Source organism: Strongylocentrotus purpuratus, unplaced genomic scaffold, assembly GCF_000002235.5.
Source record: "Strongylocentrotus purpuratus isolate Spur 01 unplaced genomic scaffold, Spur_5.0 spur5_scaffold_8, whole genome shotgun sequence".
Lineage (NCBI taxonomy): Eukaryota > Metazoa > Echinodermata > Echinoidea > Camarodonta > Strongylocentrotidae > Strongylocentrotus > Strongylocentrotus purpuratus.
Window position 1 is genome coordinate 1478933 of NW_022145614.1, and position 24899 is coordinate 1503831.

Sequence of the window (24899 nt, forward strand, 5' to 3'; positions counted from 1 at the left end):
TGTCGGGTAGTTCGTTAAATTACCCGAGGAGTGAGGGAGAGGGATAATATATATATATATATGTTTCAATGTCGGGTAGTTCGTTAAATTCCCCGAGGAGTGAGGGAGAGGGATAATATATATATATATGTTTTAATGTCGGGTAGTTCGTTAAATTCCCCGAGGAGTGAGGGAGAGGGATAATATATATATATATATGTTTTAATGTCGGGTAGTTCGTTAAATTCCCCGAGGAGTGAGGGAGAGGGATAATATATATATGTTTCAATGTCGGGTAGTTCGTTAAATTGCCCGAGGAGTGAGGGAGAGGGATAATATATATATACACTGTTGCTCATAACGGTGGAATATTTTTTTTTATCCCAATTTATGGAATTATTTTAAAAATAATTTAAAAATACTAGATCTAGATAATAGTATACAGTCTCAGATTTTATTGAATAATAATTTGCCAATATGTGTTTTGCGTGACTGCTAAAGCATGTCTGTTATGCTACTATGTTTATCAACTAGGGGACCTATGCCCTTAAGTCATAAATGACAGTAATGAGGATTAATGCGTCACAAAAGGGCACTAATATAGCACATCGACACGGTGTTGATCCTGGGGCCTCACAGTTATGAGGCCATTGCTTTGTCACTGAACCATGACTGTACGTAGCAGGGGCTAGGGTAGGGGGCAGTTTCCATAAATTAAAAAAAAAACAGAAAATGCAATAAATTTTCAATAATTTATTACATTCTACCCCGGTCCCCAACATAAAAAAATCTTCTGTGTGCCCATGCATTGAGCCATAATGCATGGCCGTCCAGAGGATTTTTTAATGTTGGGGACCGGGGTAAAATGCAATAAATTATTGAATATTTATTGCATTTCTGTTTTTTTTTTTAATTTATGGAAACTGCCCCCTACCCTAGCCCCCGCTACGTACAGTCATGGTTCAGTGACAAAGCAATGGCCTCGTAACTGTGAGGCCCCAGGAGCAACACCGTGTCGATGTGCTATATTAGTGCCCTTTTGTGAGGCATTAATCCTCATTACTGTCATTTATGACTTAAGGGCATAGGTCCCCTAGTTGATAAACATAGTAGCATAATATACATGCTTTAGCAGTCACGCAAAACACATATTGGCAAATTATTATTCAATAAAATCTGAGACTGTATACTATTATCTAGATCTAGTATTTTTAAATTATTTTTAAAATAATTCCATAAATTGGGATAAAAAAAAATATTCCACCGTTATGAGCAACAGTGTATATATGTTTTAATGTCGGGTAGTTCGTTAAATTCCCCGAGGAGTGAGGGAGAGGGATAATATATATATATATATGTTTCAATGTCGGGTAGTTCGTTAAATTGCCCGAGGAGTGAGGGAGAGGGATAATATATATATATATATATGTTTCAATGTCGGGTAGTTCGTTAAATTGCCCGAGGAGTGAGGGAGAGGGATAATATATATATATATATATGTTTCAATGTCGGGTAGTTCGTTAAATTGCCCGAGGAGTGAGGGAGAGGGATAATATATAAATGTTTCAATGTCGGGTAGTTCGTTAAATTGCCCGAGGAGTGAGGGAGAGGGATAATATATATATATGTTTCAATGTCGGGTAGTTCGTTAAATTCCCCGAGGAGTGAGGGAGATAAAGATAGAGATATAGAAAGAGAGAGAGAGAGAGAGAGAGAGAGAGAGAGAAGGAGAGAGAGAAAGAGAGAGAGAAAGAGAGATCTTGGCTTATGTGTACGTATCTGTCTGTCTGTCTCTTTCCATGAGGGCCCTGTAACATAGCTTTCTAATTCTTTTGGACACTACTCTGTTATTTACATGATAGGCGCCCTCTAAATTTCCTCTCTTCCTCTATGGATTGTTCATTATTTTGTAATGTCATTTATATTCTCTTTGACAATGAATGGATAAGAGATAATAGGCCACTTTCGTAATGTAACCGAATGTAATGCATAAGTCTTTGTGAAGTGCCTCAATACAAATTATTTCATTCACCTGATAAGAATAATAGTATTTCAATAGACAGAATCCGAACTGCATACATTAGTTGTTGCCAGGTTGGACCAAAATTATGGTTTGACCTTAGCAACACCTTATTTATGCAGTTTGCATTCCGACTATTGAAATACTATTATTCTTATCAGGTGAATGAAATAATTTGTATTGAGGCACTTCACAAAGACTTATGCATTAAATTGGGTTACATTACGAAAATGGCCTATTGAATGCAAATAAAGAAATAACTTAGAAAACTAGGTGAATTCACTTTAAATCTTGTTATCTTCCTGTCACCTTCTCTTTTCCCTACCTACCTCACTGTCTGTCATTTTATCTCTCTTTGCTTAATCCTTTTGGGTCTCCCCCGCCCTCTGTCACTCATCTCTTGTCTATATATATGTCTCTCTTTTTTCCTCTCTCTCTCTGTCTCTCTCTCTTCCCCCTCTCTCTCTCTCTCTGGAGCTTGCATTTAAATCATGAAAGCGAGTTGTACTTTATGGAGAAAAAAAGTCATTAACTTCACGTGAAACTACTTATTCAAATAAAGGCAACAGTAATTTGAGTAATTAACTGGTTATCAAAATGTTTCAAATACGTTTAATTATTTAATGTCAGCATCAATTGGGTAATATACAAATATATGTCGTTAATATTACCAAGTAAACAATATGAATGTCTCTAATAATGCTAAAACACAACTCTTAAGAGATGCCAGGATAAATGTGCGCCTATATGTTATATAATATGCATACACTATTTACACTTTTGATGGAAGGAAGGTAATGTTTACAAAAATACAAGCAAATGCAAACTGATGGTTGAAACAGTATTTTGTTGATGATATAGATTCTAAATCACACAACAATCAGTCATTTTCATGTGTAAATGACTTAGAATTAGATTAAATGACGGATTTCAGACATCAACATAGGCTGATGGAAGTTATTTGCTTTATATTAAAACTGGATAGAATGATGATTTTCGGTTCCTGTTGCATAGGATTTGCATTTTTAATGAGATATACACAAAGCCCACAATAGTATATCCAAGGTTCCTCAAATATCTAAGTGTCTAAAAATAGATCTTGATTTTCTGAAAATCAAGAGATAACTATACTTACAGGCATCCGGAACACAATAGTCAACAAGAAAATATACGATTAAGGATATAGAATTATACATTACTCTAACTATATGCCTGTTCCTTGTAAGAAGACGCCAAGACGCTCTCCTGTTTTTTGGTTTGTGCTCACCCATATACCACCCTCTGACTGATTATTAGTTAACCATTACCAAACACGTTTGTATGCAATCTCTATTACATCTCGAAAAAGAAAAGAAAAAAAGATTGAATGTATGTACACCAAATTAGTTGATTATAGCAGAGAAAACAGCAAAGATTTAATATTTAGCTGTATCCAACATCGCATCAAAATGATCATATATTTTTTTTCATTGGAAAATTTGCGGCTCAATCTTTTATTCTATGTTTTTAACAATTGAGATTTTGTTCTTTTCTGTTTGGCATACGTGAAGAAAAGAAGATATGTATCTTATTTAATAATGATGAAATATCTGCGAAAATGGATTGGTGGGGCAAGATCGCCGTTCGTTCGATATCATTGACGTCATAATTGTTGGTATGACGTCATCTATTTTGATTCTGTCGGTATAGCATTGAGATTCATCTCGTCCGATGTGGTATAGTCGTCCTCATCGCCGTACTCGCACGTAGGGCATCGTCGAAGACGACCCATACTGACGTTAGGATCGAGGACGTAGTCATAGGTAACTGCTCCGAGGAGTCCACCGAGTAATGGTCCTGCCCAGTAGACCTAATAGATAGACAAAGAAAAGATACTCAATTAATGTCCTGTAGAAAGTACCCCGGCCTCACACGGGAGGTGCGAGGGATCTTCAGGTAAAGGTCTAAATGAACCACACCTTTTTTTTTTTACCATCCATTAATAACAAATAACTAAACTACGCGTTTTTATAAGAAATGGAATAAAATTCTTCCGGTTTAAATGTTAAGATAAGAAAGCGTATATTCTCGGGGTCTATAGCATTCAAGAAAAATCAACCAACAACATGTAGGCTATACAAGGCTATCTTAGTTTCTTTCAACTGCGCTTTGTCACAGCTTTTTTGTGCAAAAAGTCAATTTACCAAGCAATTACTCCTTGGTCGATATATTTATTTTGCAATATTCTCAGCGACTGAAAAGCTGATCACGGAATTAGCCAAAAAGTATGAGAAGCGATGTAATATTTCCACGCCCTTTTCGATAATAGATAAGTTAATCACAATTGCTACAAACACATATGAAAAGTATTCTTGCATAATGTGGAATATGAAAACAAACATAAATGATAGATGATCATTCCTTGTAAATCATCTATTTTCGTATTCTCATCGTAGATTGAACTAATTTTGACTTTGAAAAAAAGTCTAATAATTATGAGCGATATTTACAGACTTCGTTAAATTTACCTTCCAAACCTTTTTGCGCGGCCCCCCCCTCCAATTTTAAATTATTTCATACATGTTTTTGTAGTTTGTTGGTCTTTATATTGTGTTTATCGCTGTATTTTGTGATATCTTTAACTAATATATGCTCAGTAATGTAAATAATATAAATTATAATAATATGCGGGGGAACATTTTTAAACAAGGCCACCATGAGCTTTTCCTTTGTTCTCCTATTTCATTTGTAGCTATTGTATAACCTGAACATTCTTTGTATGTATATACACTTGTTTATTTGCATTTGCTGTGTTTTTTATGAAAATGAAACGAATAAACGAACTTGAACTTGACCTTCTTCACAGCTTTGTTCTTGCATTCGAAACTGATTCATGCTTCATCGTTATAATCATTTCTTTTTCTTATCATGACGCCCGCTTTTACCGGTCAGTGCGTGGCACAGGCTTGCACCGAACAAATTTGCACCAAAGATGTTTTTCCTTTCAGAAAATGGCTCAAGAGTCTATGTAAATATATAGCAAGGTTCACCTTGATTTGGGGTGTGACCAAATATAGGAGTGACCAAATATAGGAGTGAACAGGTAGATTCAATCTTGAATTTGGTCCAACCAGCCCCAAACATTCTAAGATATTAGATACGTTTGATCTCTCCCAGAGCCTCGCTCCATTTCAGTCTATTACGGTCCATTCCCAAATCCACACTGATTACATTGTGATGTGCAGCATAACTATCTGACATGAGAATCGTACATATCATTCTTTTGGATTTACAGAAAAAAATTAACATTATGATAGCATATACCTTGCTACACAATTTTTTTAGCCATTTTCTGAAAGAAAATAATATCTGTTGTGCAAATTTGTTCGGTGCAAGCCTGTGTCACGCACTGACTATTATGACGTATAATGTCTAGTCTATAATGAATTGAAAAGTGTGTGTGTGTGTATGTATTGGGTGACAGTTGGTCTCTTTCTTTGTTTGCTTGTTTATATATTTCAATGCGGTAATTACAAAACATGCTTTCAGCTGGGCATAGCTATTTTCAGCATGTCCATACATGGTACACTAAAATACATGTGAATAAACAGATAAAATATACAAAATTAATCAATAACAATACATGATATTAAAATAAGTAAATGTAGAGAAGAAGAACAAAAAGAAGCAAGTATATAACTAGAAAGGGTGGGGTATATTGTCTACATTGTGCATGTCTGAATTGATGAGAAAGTAAGATGATGAGTAAAGCTTACCCAGTGAGCATTCCATACTCCGCCTACGACAGCCGATCCAAGACTCCTAGCAGGGTTCATACTAGCTCCAGAATACTGAATCTGCAAGGAAATAAAACACAACAAATATTGAGTATTGCACCTAACCATTTTCAGGCTACGTTTAAACATTTTATTAATTTACGGCGTCTTTTATTCCTGTTAGTCTCCCTTGATCATAAATTCGTTAAGCAAGTCTGTAAACAAAATGGCAAGATTGTCAGTGGTAATTGACTCAATACCCCCCCCCCCCCCTCGAATCGACTCCTTGATTTCGTCAATTTGATGATAGTCTATCATCGTAATTGTCATCATCATCAGTAACATTACATCAACATCATCATCGTCATTATCATCTTTATCGATACCAACATCACCACCACCATCATTATCAGGGAAGGAAAGGAAAGATGTAAAAGAAAATATGGGACTACAAAAAAATCCGAAAGACGGAAATTCTACTTCGCACGTACAATTTGAATTTCAACCAGATTTACTTTCCTCCCTCCAAAAACCGGTAGATTCCGATATGCAACGTTTGCAAAGAAAATCAAATGCTTGTAAGTCAGTCACGTATCATGTAGTATAAACTACATGTGCAATTCAGCTTATATCTGCAAACAAGTTGTCTAATAAATCCATTCGTGTATCGAATTGTATGAAATGAATATTGAAATTCGTGGGAACTAAAAAAAAGTTGTCTAATAAATCCATTCGTGTATTGAATTGTATGAAATGAATATTGAAATTCGTGGGAACTAAGGTAACCACGTGTGAATATGAATGACATATTGAACAAGCCGTTAAGTTGAAATGAAGACTAAATTCATTTTGAAGATCTATGTATTGTTAGATGTAACGCCATTGTTGTCATGTTGTTATTATGTTTATAATTGTATACATTGTTTGTTATATATGCAGTGAGCAACAAAAATCAAATTTTTAGTGGACAATAAATCAATTCAATTCAATTCAAGTTTTCACGTGCGTTTCGTCTGAGAAACAGAAAGACACCATACTCGGAGAGTGAACACCTAGCTTCTAGTTCCCAACGGGACGATGACCGGCATTTATTGATGAGTATCACTCAACGTGTGACGCAGCGCAAAGTCCGAAATCATCCAGGCATCATTATATCCATTTACTGTTATTGATAAGGCTTGTTTATTCAACAAAAGAAGAAGAAGAAAAAAAAAACAGCTTTGATTTCACATGTCAACTGATTTATCGATTTCTTTCTTTATTGTTCATACTCTTTAATGAGGCTGTACAATTTGTATTTGGTTTATGAGATGGGGGGGGGGGGGGGGAAGAATAGAAGCAGCAGCATTCAAGCGCATGGACTAAACTAATTATTTTACCTGCTATTATGTTGCTAGTGTTAGAGAGCTAAGGTTTGTGTCAATGGAATTGGAGCACTCAATAATATTGTAAAACGCTTTGTGGCTGAAAACACTATAACAATACCTTGTGAATTAATTGGATCAAATCGGATTTAGAGTTGAATCCTATTCCAATTGGGAGCCAATAAACAGAATAATCCTAAACATCAATAAGCACAAGGATATACAGTACACACTCATGTGACCCATGTACAATGCATTGAGTATGATAAAAAGCTTAGTAACCATCATCAACTCGAGCAATCTTGAGACGTTTGATTTATAGCTGTACATACACCTCGTGACATGTACGCTTTAAACGAATATTTTGAAACCTCAGCTTTTGACGTGTTGATAAACTGATTCTACCATATTCACGTGTTCAAATATCACATGACAGTTTAAATTACCCTGCATCAACAACATACTTGTCCCCTATCTTGCTTTATGTTGGGTATTATCATTATTTGGACGGTCATCGGTAGGTGATATTGGCCCCGTGCTATAATTGCCCAAACAAATATTGACGAAGTGGGTCTAATGCATACTTTTGTTCCCAAATGCCCAGGATAATATTGACAAAGATTGGTCGAACCAAGATATTTCACACTTGACCTTTATTAAGATAAAAGTGATATCAAATATTGCACGAGATTGCATGCAGAACTCAATGCTTTCATTCTCCCCACTCTGTTCTTTACCTTTGTTATCCTGTTAATATATAGCCATAATAGCCATGATAATGACGAGGGGCTCTTCATAGCATTAGCTCCTACACACTTTACAATTCGTTATCAAATTATCTATCAAATCGGTGGACCCCTTTAAAAATAACCATGGTTAATAGGGCGTATCCAATGCTATGTTAGAAATAAAAAAATAAATGGAAAAATAAGAAGTAAAAGGAAATAATCGTTCCTAGAAATGAACCTTTCTTTACCGCTGTGATCATAATACCGGTATTTTATAACGAATCTATTATTATGATGCATATAAATCAATGATAATTATTATGAATTAGGTCTACATTAACCAGAATTCTTTAAAACGATTACACGACATTTATACGTCATGCAGGTATATTCTGTTTCTGTGTCATTTTGTTTCATCTAATCTATTCGGGTTTATATTCATCTCATTTTTAGTTGGTATTTTTCAAAATTCATAAGAGTCTATATACTTCCTGATCATGGAAGTATTGAATCACAAATCATTATGAACCATAGTATATATATCTCTATTCCCTTCTTTCTCTCTTAGTCCTTAAAGTTTCAGATAATCGCCAGAGTTTAAACTTAATATTCAAAGGTTCTTGGATTAAATTTCCGAAAAGGTGTCTTAAAATTTCCATTTAGAAACTATACATGAGGGGGGGGGGGGCTTAATCTTTTCTCCCTTTACCCCTATCTCTAGCAACATTATACCCTAACTAGTATTATAACCTGCTACACATTCCACCCTCTTATGAATATGATATGAAATGATTATGGTAGACTCCTGTGTGATACCTCAGGCTTATTTTGCAGACAACAAGACCCTGTCTTATAAAGAGTTGCGGTTGATCAGAATCAATCGCAAGTCCTTTAAAGGGACTATGTCCCATTTGCAGGCCAAAAAAATGAAAAAGTTAAATTCCAACTGTATTTGAAAGATAATACTTATTTAGAACTTCCCTAAAAAAGGTGGGGCTTGAAAATGTCTTCAAGTGGGAAAATAACGACTATTAGTTGTCAAATCGACTTTAGGGCTATAGAGCCCAAAAGTAATAGTCTTGATTTTCAGACTATTGTATTGAATGGTCATACGTTTTATGCTGCGCAAAGATTCAATCAGTTTAATCTTTGCCATCACAAGAAGTGGGTTATTGATGTAGACAAATACTCATGTACCCTTTACAACTCTTTTCATGTATGTTTTTACCAAAGAAGAAAGAAAGCCAGTCAGTCACTCAATAGTGTCTGACAGTGAAGTCTAGCAAGTGAACAGTTTTCCTTGCATAATTTGAATATGAGGACACTGCTAACGTTTAAATTTCACAGATAGGACATACATGACATATTCATAATTCCTGCAAAGTTCTACAGCATTTGAGGTTGGCTGCAAAAGGGACATAGTACCTTTAATCAATCGCAAGTTTGCAGTATCCTATCTCTTGTGTACATAGTTGCGATTGATATCAATCACAAATATTATGTTGCGATTGATCGCAACTGTTTATAATAAGACGGGCCCCTGGTCTTGAATCATGACAAAGATATCAGCTGCAGTGTCACATGCTTGCTTCACCCTTGCTAAGATTTATCGTCAATCATTCACATACCACATCATTAATGTTCTACTGGTTTTTTGATTTTCTTGTAAATGTTTTTAAAACAATGTCCAAATGACAATCTGAGAACATGTGGTTGAATATATATAATAAATAGTTATTATTCTATGTTATGACGTTTTTAAACCACCAAAATCACGACCACTTGAGTAATGAAATGAAATGAAATTTAGCGTAAGGTGATTCTTCGTAAGGTGGCATTCTTCTATACACAAGAAATCAAAGAATTAGAAAGTCCGCCAACATTATTTTTTTTTTCTCTCTCTCTCTTTATATATATATATATTTGTTTTGTTGTTATACTATAACTCAACATTATCATCAAAGACATTTTGGATTGCAATGCGGAAACGGAAACTATGTAAATCGATTTTGGATGAGAGAATTTGGTCAGTGTCAGAAAAGTGCGATATTTTGTATGAATATCCCACAGTCATTAAAATACTGTAATTGTTGCCAAAAAGACAAGAGTTTTTATTTTCCCATTTCGGCAATACTATCCCTTTATTTTTTCCTGAATACACTCTCAAAATAGACAGGAGTCCGCTCTTATTATGGATCACTTTGTTTTGGAGTGAAAATCAACGGCATAAAAACGTGGAATCCATTATAAAACGAAGTGATTTATTACACGACTTCTAAAAGAGTAGACTAGAGTAACTGTTCTTCTCTTCTGAATGCTCCCAGGTATTTACACAGTTAAACTATATTTCCTCGATGTAATATTTATTAAACAAAATCGGCGAATAAAACTACAAAGCAGTATGGAAATTGATTTAGATTTATTACTTTTAAAAGGCCATATTGTAGTGACCTGTATATAATACAGATCTACTAACCGTCATGGGAAATTCAATCCTTCAACTGAGATCACTACGTGGGGTAGCAAGATAAAGATAATATTTCAGAGCAAAAGATAGCAAATATACATTCCCAGGCATCCCCCTTCAAACTTTGTGTATTTTTATTTGTCTTTTTGACATAGCAGATTCCTAAGTTTTGAGCTTTTTGCTTTGCTTTGAAACTTGAATCTTAAATTGTAGATCTCAAGATGGTTAATTTATGAGATGCATATGACACAATTAAAACACGTCTCTCCTCACTATAATAAAATGACAACCAGAATTCCCTAATATTATCATTATTGAATTTTATTATCATTTTTCTGGCTTAGTGCCAATCGAACAAAAAAATATGAAAAGGGAACGACTTGTTAGTTGTTATGGTTACTGAGCCTTAATATGTATAGAGTGTTGTCTCTTTGCGGGATGCGCTATTATAGTACTAACATTTCGTAACAGCTGACAAACAAAAAATTCATCTAAACAAAACTGAACCATTCGAAATATATGTAGAAACTATTCAAATAGACATGCTCTACGAGTCGCATCGCAAGTTCTACAAATGGTGTAAAATGAAATACACAATGCGAGAGAATAACGGAAGCTGTTATGGACATATTTTACTCATTCAGATCCATCGCAGTTTGATGAAAAATATAGAATTCCAAATAAAGGAATACTGTTTATTAAAACGTCTGTGTGTGGGGCCCGGTGAAGGCATTTATATACAGATGGAAAATGAAGAAGGAGGAAAATTCAATCTACGCTGTTGCCCATAAAGTTTAAAAAAAAAAATCTTTTCATGTAATAATTTATTGTGACAAGTGACAACATGATTTATTCTTGATAAATAAAGTTTATTATCTTCTCAGAACTTCATTGATCAATCTAAATAATCATAGAGGTTGATCAATGAAGTTCTGAGAAGACGTAAACTTTATTTACGAATAATAAACCATTATTGTCATAATAATTGTCACAATCATTACACTATAAGAATAGTAGAAGTAGTAGTAGTAGTAGTAGTAGTAGTAGTAGTAGTAGAAGTAGTAGTAGTAGTAGTAACCTTTTCATACCATTAAAAGCATGCCAGGCATGACACGGTTGGTCTTCTATGGGGTCTAAAGAGGTAAGAAAATTCATTCCAACTTTATGGGCAACAATGTACAAAGGCACGTGCGATGGCTAAAAAGAGACATCGAAGGAAGAAGGAATGGAATGGGGGCCGGGAGGAAGAGGATTGGCAGTCTTCCCAGGGCTTAAGAGGATTTGTGTCTTGGTCTGAAGTTTGTTTTGATCGGAGGCAGCAATGACAACCATAAATCAATATCAGGTGGAACTGGGCAATATTTATCTTCATAGTCTTGTATGATGAGTTTCCAATGACCTGTTCGTAGCATGGTTAACTTGATCTTTAAACACTTGTATGGTTATACTTGGAATCACTGCTATCTAGGGATACTCTCACCAATAACATTGATGCGTGTATGTGTCCCATGCACTCATCTAAATAGCTATAAGAATATCGCGAAATTCAATGTTTCTCGTAAGATACGCATTTGAAATCTGATAAGGAAGATAAACTTAGATACACTTTTGGTCATAATTATCTTTACCCCAATTTATGGAATGATTTTGACAATGATTTATTCCTAATAGATAGATAATAGTATACATTCTCAGATTTTATTGAATAGTAATTTGTGAGTGTTTGTTTTGCGTGACTGCTAAAGCATGTGTATGCTATTATGCTAATCAACTATGGGACCTACGTCCTTACGTCATAATGAGGATGAATGCCTCATAAAAGGGCACATAATATAGCACATCGACACGGTTTTGATCTTGGGAGCTCACAATAACGAGGCCATTGCTTAGCCACTGAATCATGACTGTACACAGCGGGGGCTAGGGTATACGTCGCCGCCCCCGACCCCTAACATAAAAAATCATGCCTTGAGCCATAATGCATGGCCCTAAAGAGGAATTATGTATAAAAACTGAAATTGCCCCTTAAAACAGGATGGGTATCTGAGCCATTATGTGGCCACCATAGCCTTACAAATCCATTACTGTGCTCATTCTTTACTTGTGACTAGCTGATCAAACGAACGTTTTACCCAAAGGATTTTATCCTGAAATGCCTAAAACCTATATGAAGAGCTAACAAAACACAAAACTTTGGGACTTTGGACAAAATCAGCCGAAGCCAAGGCTTTCAGTCTTAAACTTTACATTTGAATCCATTTTGGTAAAGAGATGAAGACCGTTTCCCTGTCGGAGCCGTCTGTGTACCTAACTATTTACGATGCGAAACTTCATGCGATTATGGATGCGGATTTAAGACTTCATGTGATCATTAGTCGGGACTATTGTTCTGTTGCCAGTGTCTAAATCTAGTCAAACATAACGTTAAAACATGGCAATTGGTGGCGAAGCATTCTTCAATGTATATAATTTCATTGAATTGAATGGTAATGGTATCCATTCAAAAATTGCACCTTTCAGCACGTTAACAATGAAGAATTATATTTGCATGATATTAAATCAAACATCAGTTTCAGTTTATTTTCATATTTCTCACATGCGGATTACAGCTGGCCAAACGTGAATTCCGAGGTAATACTATGATACAAAATTCAACTTTTCAATGTTGAAAGAGAGCGAACTAGAAATGAAGCATTTTAAAAAGTCTCACACCCATGAAGTCATGCGTTCATTGAAATTTTGTATTCTCTTGATGATATTTTTCCTTTGCATGAAACAGTGTCTGCACTATGCGCATGGTGAGATTAGGCTGACGGCATATTGCATATGTAGCCAGAGACTGACAGAGCTAGGCTCTGCTCAAGGCTTTAGTACTTATGGTAAATTGTCAAGCGTAGAGTCTGTGCCTTCAGACTATAGGTAGGAATGGGATCCGATGGGAGGAGAGAAGTGCATGTATTCTTAATCCTATTTGTGTACGGAGTACATACATATCGAGTATGCATGCATGCATAGATTAGTTGATCGAAGGATACGACTATATATTATTTGTTCAATGTCACACAACACTTACATAGTACTGTTGTATATATCATAATTCATTGCTAAATGACGGGATGCAGCATAGGTGGGGAAATGTAGGATGACGATGAAGTCGATGATGATTCACAGCATTTGTATGGCGCCATATATCTGTTTAAAAAAACATTCAAAGCCGCGAGCTCCTCAAATAAAGTTAGCATTCAAATGTCTGAAGGAAATGTGAGTCTTGAGCGAAGCTTTGAATGGTCCAGATTGTTGATTTCTCGAATAAAATTGGATAAAGGATGGATGTGAAAAGAAAAGACATCCAGGAAAATAAATGATAGCGGAGAAAGAAGAATGCTGACGAGAACTGGAAAAGCGCACGCGTGTGTGTGTGAGGGGGGGGGGTGGAGATAAGAGAAATGAGAGAAAGTGGTATATGTAGAGACGAAAGGGACATATAGGGAGAAGAAGAAGAGAGCGAAGAGAGAGAGAGAGAGAGAGAGAGAGAGAAGAGAGGAATGTGGTGGTGGTGGGGGGGGGGGGGGGTGATAGATGTACAGACACTAAACAGAAGCTGCTTGTATGTAAACTAGCACCCTTTTAACGCTCCCGATCGTTCTGGTCTAAACCTATAATGGCCGGTTATCACTAGCATAGGATCAATACTAAATCCACTTGAGAAATGCCAGATAACGGTTGAGCACCCACTTAAATCTATAAACTGATTATTTCAGAGCCACCTTCGCTCATCTTTATTAGTTTTCCGACAACGGTTGAGGTGTTTCTAGAACGTAGGTATGACCTTAGTCTTATGCTCGTATATAGTATGTAAGCAAACCATAAAAGCTTGTTTGGGGCGCTGGGCGACCCATCAAGTAATAAATAGGATTATATGTAAATCCGGGAGAATCTACTAATTGACGGCGGGGTTTCATTTCATAATACCTTTGACATTGAAACGTATATACGTACGAATGATATAGCCTTAGAAATATACAAGACCAATGGCGTCATAAGTACTCTCTCCCTGTTAAACACGCCATGCTGCTGAGTGTTATAGTGTGTAACATAGACCAACTTATGGAATATTTCAGCGGTGAACGAATATGCTGGTAATATCATGGTCAGCGCAACCATTAAAAAGATTTTTCGATTAACTCTATGGATCCTGTGGTTACTACTTTAAAAACACTGTGGTTGTACTGAAAATTAAAATATACCTGTTCGCATTTTCTCCACTGGTATTTCGACTACCTGCAAGTTATCATTTATTTCTATCAATCTGAAGCCAAAAAATAAAAGAAGAAGAATGATATTTTATTTAAAGGTAAAGACCAGTATTGGAAACGCCCCAATTTCAAAAAATGAAATGGAAGCTCTCATTACCAATCATGTGAAAGAATATGTTTTGACTAATACATGATGATAACAAAATTTGCCGGGAAACCGCCTACTAAATCATTTAGGTAAATTTGTTTCTCTCATGGTCTGTGAGAGATATAGGGTAGTCCCATATACATCTTTCTGTGTATAGTGCTTGTAACTTTACGAAGAATGGGCCAAATTTCTTATCATTTTGATGATTCCAGAACCTTGCAGATGCTAGATGCTAGATGATCAACCTTTTCTGATCAATTCCACAACGTTTCTTTCACAATGCAATCGCATGACCATAACTGGTCTTTACCTTTAAACTTAAAGGGATCAGGTAACTTTGTCTCAGATTCTGAAGCACAATCCTGGATTTAGCCCATGCTTTAATGATAACTATAAACCTTTAGGTCAGTCAGGAACCCCATGACTTTTATAAGCCGATCGCCTGTGTGACTATCAAGATATTTATAATTGGAAATCGAAACCAAATTTTGCGTTTGCCTAACGGTTTTCATAACACTGCAGTCTATTGGGGGAAAACGAGTATGGTGAAAACCGGTCACTGAAAGATTTTTACCTTTTTGAGGCACTTCTTGATCATTTTGAAGTGCTATTTTTTAGGGCTTCAATATAACACCATATCACAGACCAAAATGGCCGACAGTCTCCTAAAAATGACCGGAAGTGAGTTACTATTTACAATTAAGCTGTAACTGGCAAGATTAAAGGTGTTCTTAGAGGTCAGGATATTCACAAGTATGATTTAAAGTATCCTAAAGTTTAAGAGTATTCGTATAATCAAAGCAATACCAAAGATAGTCGACATCTTGGAATCCAAGACGGTCGTAGGGCACTGAAATTAGGCCATAAATTACTGATATAATTATCCACCTTGGAGATGTAATTTTGGTGTCTACATCTAGGTGTTGGGGTCTACAAATCCATTTAGATTGTTTAAATATTCGTTATGAACCCCGAAAACTTTGCAATCAAAGATGGCGTCCAAAATAGTCGTCAGCCTCCTATTTATAAATGACTGGAGTGAATTACTATTTAAAGTAAAGTGTAGTTATTAAGATTTAAAATGATGTTTTAGAGATTAGGATATTCACTGGTATGGCTTGAATAAAGGATTAGAATAGCCTTATATTCGATATTTTATACCTAAGATGGCCGCCAAATTTCAATACAGGATGGCTGCCAGAGCCTGAAATTAGGAAACATCCAGTCCAGAGATGTCACTTTTTGTGTCAATACCTATGTCATTCGGGTCGACGAATCCATTCAGACTGTATAATAATTATGCATTGTGGTGGTCAGTAAAACTGAGAATTGATAATGGTTATCCAAAATAGGCAATAAATACCTATCAATTATGACCGATTTGGGGTTATTTTTGTACAATACGAAGGTGATTAAGTTAAATGTATTTTCGAGGTATGGATTTTCATTGATATACAAATGTGATTAATAGCTTTATGCGAGGAGGTTTGTAATCCAAGGTAGCTGCTGGTACCGGTTTGAATGCAAGAAATATATCAATGTTTATGTTTTTCTTGTCAGAGACAGATCTTGCCCTTATCCCTAACACGCTATTTTTCCATTAACTCTGCAATCCACTTCGCCCATTGTACTCGATCAAGTGCAGATTTTCACATCCCATACACGAGAACGTCAGTATCTCAAAAACCCATCTTTTTCATATTCATGCGTTCATACGCAATTTCATGTATCTGTTTTCGTGCCGTCCAAGATGGCCTGCTCCATTTGGAAACAGTATGGAATCATTAGCCTCAGTATGACATTTGTGTCTATCCCCTGTTTGGGGGAAGAGAGTAATGAATCCATTTTTAAACCAGTTTATTTGTCTTGTAGATTAAAGATGACGTCAAAATGGCAGCATAATCCTCAAATCTCGTGAAAAGAGTTAATAATCATAGATGAAATGTCTTTCGCCATTTCTTTAAGTATGATTTGATGCATATAAAAATGTAATAAATAACTTTGTTAGCCTTATGATTAAAGATGAAATCCAAGATTTTCGCCATTATGGCATTCAAGGTGGATCCCTTTTTCTAATTAAGTGTCCCGAAGCAGAAAAACATCTTGAACTAGGTCGTATTTAACACGCGTTATAACTTCATTCATATTGGAGAAGTTTTATGACAATGGGACAATGACTGAAAGTTTCTCCCGAGAAAAACACTTGGAGTGGAATATTCAGATATTCAACTTTCGGACGACGGTCTGCATCCGTAGGGCGTGCCCTTTCGGAACGCCCGGGACGCCGAATTAGTTTTCCCACCAGAGTTCCGGACCCCAGTATGAACTCATTTGCATACAGCCCACCAGAAGAATCTAGCTAGCTAGCTAAACCTGCGCATCGGCGCACATTGTAACCGTTAGGGTTAGTGATAGGGTTATAATAATCATGCAAGCCCATCTTTTACCAACCCATCTTTAGCTAAATCGTATAAGCACAGCGCAATACAATGTTGGAGTTGTGGTTTCGAATCACATTATTTATTCAGTTTAATTTGTTTGCCTCTATAAATAGTGAGGCAAAGCAATAAATAATCAAAGTATATTTATTTGTGACCTTTTTCTAAGCTGATAATGACGTAAAACATTTCAGCCAAGGTCTGAAACTCTCTTGGGAAACAAAATGACACGCCAGAGTTTCCTATTGTTTTATTTAAAGGAAAAAAAAGAATTGTAAAAGTGTCAAGGAATTAAAGAAAAATCAAAGGGGATGTAAGAAATAGTGGAGACAAAAAGATGCAAATTTCCTCTTCGTATCAATGGCCCGAATTCACAAAGCAAGGTTTGAGCTCAGACCGAGGTTTGTACAAACCTTGGTCTGATCAAACCGGGTTTATCCTCAGACTTCCGTTGTGAATTCGGGCCAATATGTTTATCTATAGTAACAGTGGCGGATCCAGGTAAGGGCCGATAATTGGACGTTGGGAAAATTATACACGGACCAAGAAGTCAAAACAGAATATTCAGCACAATTAAATTGTGTGGTGATTAAAAAAGACTAGGCCTATTACAGTCACATTTGCGGTGGTAACCCCTCCTTTCCACACAAACACAAACACACGCACACCCATGCATACATACACACCACCATCACCACATGGAATGCTTAGAGGAAACTCTAAAAGCGCATAGAAAAAAATAATCAACATCATGCCTTTTATAATTATCATAACCAACATCATCGTCATATTCAACATTCATGAGCAAAGAAATGAAAAGGAAAGAAACAAGAATGAACATAATACTGACCGCTCCAAGATGAGCAACGAGAACAGCAATACCGATAGCGAGCGGACCGGACCCTCCTGGGCTAGCACGTTTACCATCCACCGTGGAGAAGATGACGAGAACTAACTGGAAGGTGAGACATACTTCCATCAGGAATGCCTGCCAGTCTTCCACTCCTGCACCCGGTGTCGTCGGCCCGACGTTGTTGGAGACAGCAGTAGGAGTGATGGCATAAACCATACCGGCTGCGCCCAAGGCACCGAGGCATTGAGCAATAGAATAAGCCAGACATCGCAGGGGTGTGATCCTGTGGAGGAGCAAGAAAGCCACCGACACCGCTGGGTTAAGATGCCCACCACTGATGTGGGCGGTAGCGTGAACGAACGTCGCCAAGGACAAGCCGAAAGCGAGTGCGATCTGAACCTGGCTAGGGATTATGGGTGGGGCCCAGGCGGTAGTCGACGAGATCCCGATGAAAATGAAGAAAAACATTCCTACTAATTCGGCCAACACCGCCTGCCAAAACCTCCTCGATCCCAGCTCTTTCGCCATCGATTCATTTGCCATGCTGATCCGAGTTTCTGATCAATCACCAACTCTCAAAGATTAGCAAAACTGAAGGAGTTATTGTAACAATATTACACACACTCCAGGAATCAACCGTCTATGATTATATTCCGTTCAGAAGTGTTTGAATTGATTACACAAGTGTTCAAATAAAGTCTAAAAACAAATAATAAAAGTAGTGCCCAAGCTTTATTGATCCAATTGGCAACGGATGAGAGAGAAGAGTGTGATCTATATGACGACGATGAACATCCCCTCTCTATCGACCGAGCAGTAAAGCATCCAATAACTCGATTCTCATGTACAGTGCGTAAATATAGGGTCGGCGTGAATGAGAGAATGTGTGTCCGATGTGACTAGCCAATCAACTCACAAGGAGACGAGGACATAAAAGACTTCTCGACCAATCACGGACGGCCGTAAAGTGCTTCGAGAAAAAGTACAGCGTTCCTCCTCCCCCAAAAGGTAAACAAAGATGCCCTGATAAACTCATTTAATGTATTCATTCTGTCAATACTGAATTTTGTTTCTTTGCTTGTTAATCATGAAGCGATGCCTGAACAATCTGAACAATCATAGTTCAAAGTACAAGTAAAAGTAGCATTTTGCATAGGAATAAATATTAAAATCACCTAAAAAGAACATGTTGGTGAAATCGAATGTCAATAATAGATTGCTTATTAGTTAAGGTTAAAGAAGAAACATATTTCAAGGGCGTACCACGTGAAAAATGATACGAGAGAAGTGTGGGCGTGAATGCAATGTCCAACGAAGGGCTGCGTTAGACGAACACAAGGCCACGAACACAAGAATACAAGGCAAAAATAACAATGCAAATATTGCATGGAATAACAGGTGCAAACCTTCATAGACCTCATTAAATTGGGTAATAACATACTAACAACAGATGCAACGGGCACAACCGTGGCAAGTACATTCGCCCACTCATTCAACATGTTCAACTATACATAATCATACTCTTAATAGTTGCGAGATGAGCTTTGAAAAGCACCAACTCCCTCCATTCTCCTCTATTCCCTATAAAGCCGATAACGTCCACCACTACCACCACCACCACCACCACCACCACCACCCCCACCACCCCCACCACCACCACCACCACCACCACCACCATGACCACCACAACAACAACACAATTCAAAGAACCTCATCTACAGGAACTTCAATGGACTGGTTTCTACTAAGTATATACACTGTGAGTGTATAAAGCCAATTTGCAAATGAGCATAATTAATTATTTATCAGTTAAAGGAGTGTTAGTAGATAAATATCATTTTTAGCTAATGTAATTAAAACACAACATATAGAATGCCAATTTTTCATATCTGATGCAAAGGATAGTCTGTGATGAAAGAAAGATTTTGAATGAGGGGGGGGGGGTCTAATGATGGATGATTTCTACACGATTGATATTCATAATCATTCTCTTGATTGAAGCTGGTAGAGACCTAATAATTGTCATGATAATAATAATCATAATAGTAATGATGATATTAATGATAATGATAATAATAATAACAATAATCTTAATAACAATGATAATAATAATGATGATAAAGATAACGAGAATAATGATGACAGTAGTAATGATAATAATAATGATAATAATAATAATAATAATAATAATAATAATAATAATAATAATAATAATAATAATGATGATTTCAATTTCAAATTTATTTTTGTTTCCCAAAAAACAAAACAAATCAATTTTAATCATTTACAAAGTTAAGGAATGAATATTGGAAACCTGATGATGGTGACATTTGACACTTCTACTCATACCAACCACTTGAAGCTAGGTAGCTGTTTAAAGTATACTGTTTGCTTGTAATATGGAATTGCACGGATTTACCATTATGTTTTTAAAAATATGGACCCAAATGAACTGAACTGAAGTGAACTGATATAGTATAATGTTTCATATTAAAGGGCGTTTCCTCATTGGAAGAGAGAGAGAGAGAGAGAGAGAGAGAGTGTTTTAATCATAGCTTTAAACCAACTACATGTAGTTACATTATATCTAATTATTTGTTTGGAGGGGGTTCGGGGGGGGGGGGGTGGAGGGGGGATGGCTAAGTAAAATTTCAAATATTATCAGATTAACGTATCAATTATTGGTCACTTTGAGAGATACACCTTTTTGGGGTGAGATAAAAGGAAATCGGAAATGACTTTTCATTTACCCGGCCAAACAGAAACGATAAACAAACAAACAAGAATGATTTCTTAAATCGGAAATGACTTTTCATTTACCCGGCCAAACAGAAACGATAATAATAATAATAATTATAATAATATGTCTTGTTCACCCAGGGTAGCCTTATCAGTATTCATACTGTTCTCCCTGAGGGCCCTGCAACCATATTATTAACGATAAACAATAAACGATAAACAAACAAACAAACAAACAAACAAACAAGAATCATTTCTTATTATTACCATAGACTAATGTTTATTTCTGGTGTGACTTAAAGGTATTACAAAGTTTTGGGAAATTTTGAAAATTGGGTGGATAGTGAATCTTTACAATTTTGATATATTTGGATGCCCCTGTGAATGTATTATAAGCACTAAAAAATTAACCCCCAAAACACTTCTGTTTTCGAGAAAAATTGAATATAAAAATTTACCGGTGCTCCCGGTAAATTTTGATAAATTTCAAATAGCGCCTACGGCCGTACAATGGTAGCTGCGACCATGAAAATCTCAGAATATGTAGTTGTGATATATAATTTCCAAACGTGAATAGCTAATCGATCGGTTTTAGTCAAGAAACATTGTTTCATAGCTAAATTGATATCTTGACCTTGAGAGGGAGCTATACAACATAACGAGTTTATTATTTATAATTTCATAACTTTAGACTCGATTTCAACCGGGACAACGATCAATGAATATTTTAGGAACGCATATGCTTCCAATATGCTAATTTGAACCAAATTCATGACCCCTTACCAAAACTTTGTAATACCTTTAACTAATGAAAACGAGTCAACTATCATGAAGAAATTGTGAAAGTCAAATATGTATAAAGGTTGTCTTAGATATTATTTGGAACGATGGGATGACATGAATTGCCCAGGGGGTGTTTCACAAAGATCCTAAGTTGGACTTAAAAGTTATGGAAAGCCGTTGGCATCTTTGAAAGTATCTTGTAAAAGTTATTTTGAAAGGCATGAAATGTTGATTCAAGTCATTCATATTTTCTGTTATCAAGGAGATTTCATTTTCTTGATGAGGAATTTATGAAAAGTCTAAAATAATTGAATTTTTGCTTTTGAATATATTTTATTTTAAAGCTACAAATGGCTCTCAATAATGTTAAAGTCCAACTTAAGAGTTAAGTTCGACTTGAGATCTGTGTGAAACAGCGCTCAGGATCCATTCCCCCAGCATTGCAATGGCCAAGACAATATCCGTGTAACCAGATTACCAGGTTACATACAAACTCATTCACATGGATTAATCCCTCTCTGTGACTCACACCAGAATTGGTATATCAATAATGATAAATCAAAATCGATTTTAGCAACTGTCCACCAAAAAAAGTATATTCTAATCTCAATTGCATTAACTTCATCACATAGATCACTTGAAGTGAGTTTAATTGGTCTGAATACAACGTACCCGGATAAGCTGTCCTTTCTGTTGATTGGTCACTATAGCTCTTCAAATAATCCCTCCTTAGACATTAGATATTATTTGGAATGATGGGTTGACGAACTCCCAATTACCCAGCTTGTCTATAGAAACCCACCCCCATCATTACAATGGCCACGCCTTAGTTTACAGGTTACCAGGTAACGTACAAAGCACTCTCCATAGAAAAACCCCTCTTTGTAATTAAGTATTCTAGACGTATTCAGAAAGGTAACACCCTTTTCATTCTTACCAGCATAAGCTGCCCTTTGTATTAATTGGACTCTATGGTATTATTTCGTATTAATTGGTCACTATTAAGGGACAGCACTAAGTTGGCCTTTGTATTAATTTGTCTCTTAGAATAATTCCTCCTTTTAAAAATCGATAGATAGAAAGAGGCAGAAAACCGCTCAAGTTCAAGTGAATCAGGAAAGCAGGGGCAGCTTTCCAACTACTAAATAACATCTGGACATTAAAAAGCATTAGTAGCCACACGAAGATGCAACTGTATGAAACACTTATCCTCTTAATACTGTTTTATGGCACAACCCTGGACGATAAGAAAAGAAGATAGCAACAGTCTTTAGGTGTTTGAAATGACATGCCTCCGTCGCATAATGGGGTGACAAGACTAGACAAGATCCTAAACACACACATCAAAGAACCTCTGAACCTCGATCGATGTTCTGAAACAATTGTCCACTAAATACTCAAATATTTTGATCACGTCCTAAGAATGAAACCCACCAGATAACCAAAAGTTGCTACTTCACAGGAAATCTACCCAGAGGCCGTCCACCCAAAAGATGGCTTGACTGCATCTCAGAGGACTGCAAAGCAAGATCCATACCACGGCTGACAGATGCTTAAAGACTGGCTGCAGACAGAAATACCTGACATACCATCACCATACAGAAGCCATCACGAAAAAAAAAAAGAAGATTCCTCATTGTCACATGATATACTTCCCCTCAAAGTACAAATAGAAGAAAACAATATTCTTGGTATCCTGTTTTTTTTTATCTTCGGACTACATCTTCAAATCTACATCTGTTATTCGATTATCATAATTATTTTCCAACAATATATATTTCGTCATCGAGACATGACTTATCATTTCTGTGTCAGTTACCACGCTCCATACCCACGCTTCGAGAACTACTATCAAACATCATATTTTTAAAGATAGATATAGATATATAATTTATTAACTTTTTCCAAAGCAAAAGAAGAAACTTTCCTTCCAGGTGATCATACATAGAATTATACATCTTATACAAAATGTATAATATAAATACAATCATATCACAATATCAAACGCATAAAAAGTATGAATAAATAAATAATACGTACATAAAATACAAATTACATAGAGCATAAGGATAAAGGGAAAAAGACAAAAAGGAAGAAATATAGAAGATATATGCCGTGTCTATAGACGTAAATCATGAATTATATTGTTTAACTGTCATGGGTTATTACATGAGCGTATGTGCTATTATTAATAAAGCAGTCCAGTTTTCCGTGACAGCATATCCTCTTATCAAACCATTATCATAGCTACAGTAATCAAATACTTACAAACAAATCATTTTAAGACACAAACGCTTATTTTTTAAATGACCGGTCACTCGAGCGGTCGAAATTTAAAAAATGTCAATAAAAGCGTCAAAGAACGTGTTATATCATTATTGTATCATTACTAAAGGATTAAATCTTAAAATGCCATTGTGCCCCTCCAACCTAAACAAAAGATACAAATAAAAATTAATAAAAAATAAACCAATCTAGAGAGAAATTATTATATGTCCTAAATCAGGATCATGATGGAAATCGAGCCAAGTATAATTTGTTTCAATAAATAAATTAAATACATAAATATTTGCTCGCTCTCTAAAATCCACACACAGGATGGTTGATATTCAGCCGAGAGCCCTAAGCCCCCCGCCCCATAACAATACGCCCGTAAGCCTATGATTGCAGTAATCCCTAGCTTGCGAATTTTCCTATGGGTAAAACTAAAACTACAAGAAATTGCGTCATTAAGGGTTAAAATTCAACCGATCTACCGCTTGTTCGCGATGCTCAATCGTTTGTAGTACTTGTAAAGTTACGTACATGTAGATACATTTAGGCTATGGAGGGGGAGGGGCGCAATTTCATTGTTTTCCCTGGGCGCATAAAGGTTTGGATGGAATAAGTAAATGACCGGTTGTGCTAGAGACAGAAAAGAGATCAGATATTAGATATATAGCCTAGAACTCATTTTAGTGGGTCTTAGACCTTATTATCTACCCGAGAATTTCCCTGGATATTTGTAACAGTCACTATGAACTGGCCGGACAAAATATGATCATGCCAAAGTCTTAAATTCTTAAAATGGTCATATTTTGATTTTGTGTTCTTTTTGAAAAAGATCAATAAAAGACTAGTTTCAAGTTTTTCGTATGACGAAGGTCATGAGTCTTATTTGAGTCTAGCATTTTTATTACAGTAATAGTTAAAGGCAAGACGACTAGAAACAATCTTAATTTTAACTCATTTTCATTCTCGGGAGAAGGCCGTTATTGAGGAGTCCTGACCACTAACTGGTTTATGTATTCATACCCGTTGCACCATCATCTTGTGATTTCCCTCTCTTTCTTTGTAACGAATAGTTGAACCAAAAACTCAAAATCATTA

The 24899-nt window shown here is 36.1% G+C and overlaps 1 protein-coding gene across 1 annotated transcript; it reads right to left on the reverse strand.

Moving 5' to 3' along the window:
• Positions 1-2580: 2580 nt before the first annotated feature.
• On the reverse strand, positions 2581-18851 carry LOC594743 (lens fiber major intrinsic protein). Its single transcript, XM_794173.5, has 3 exons — positions 18006-18851; positions 5755-5835; positions 2581-3848 (listed from the first exon to the last, which is right to left on the reverse strand). The coding sequence occupies exons 1-3, from the start codon at positions 18549-18551 to the stop codon at positions 3666-3668; spliced, it is 810 nt and encodes a 269-aa protein (XP_799266.2). The 5' UTR covers positions 18552-18851; the 3' UTR covers positions 2581-3665.
• Between the last annotated feature and the right edge of the window lie 6048 nt (positions 18852-24899).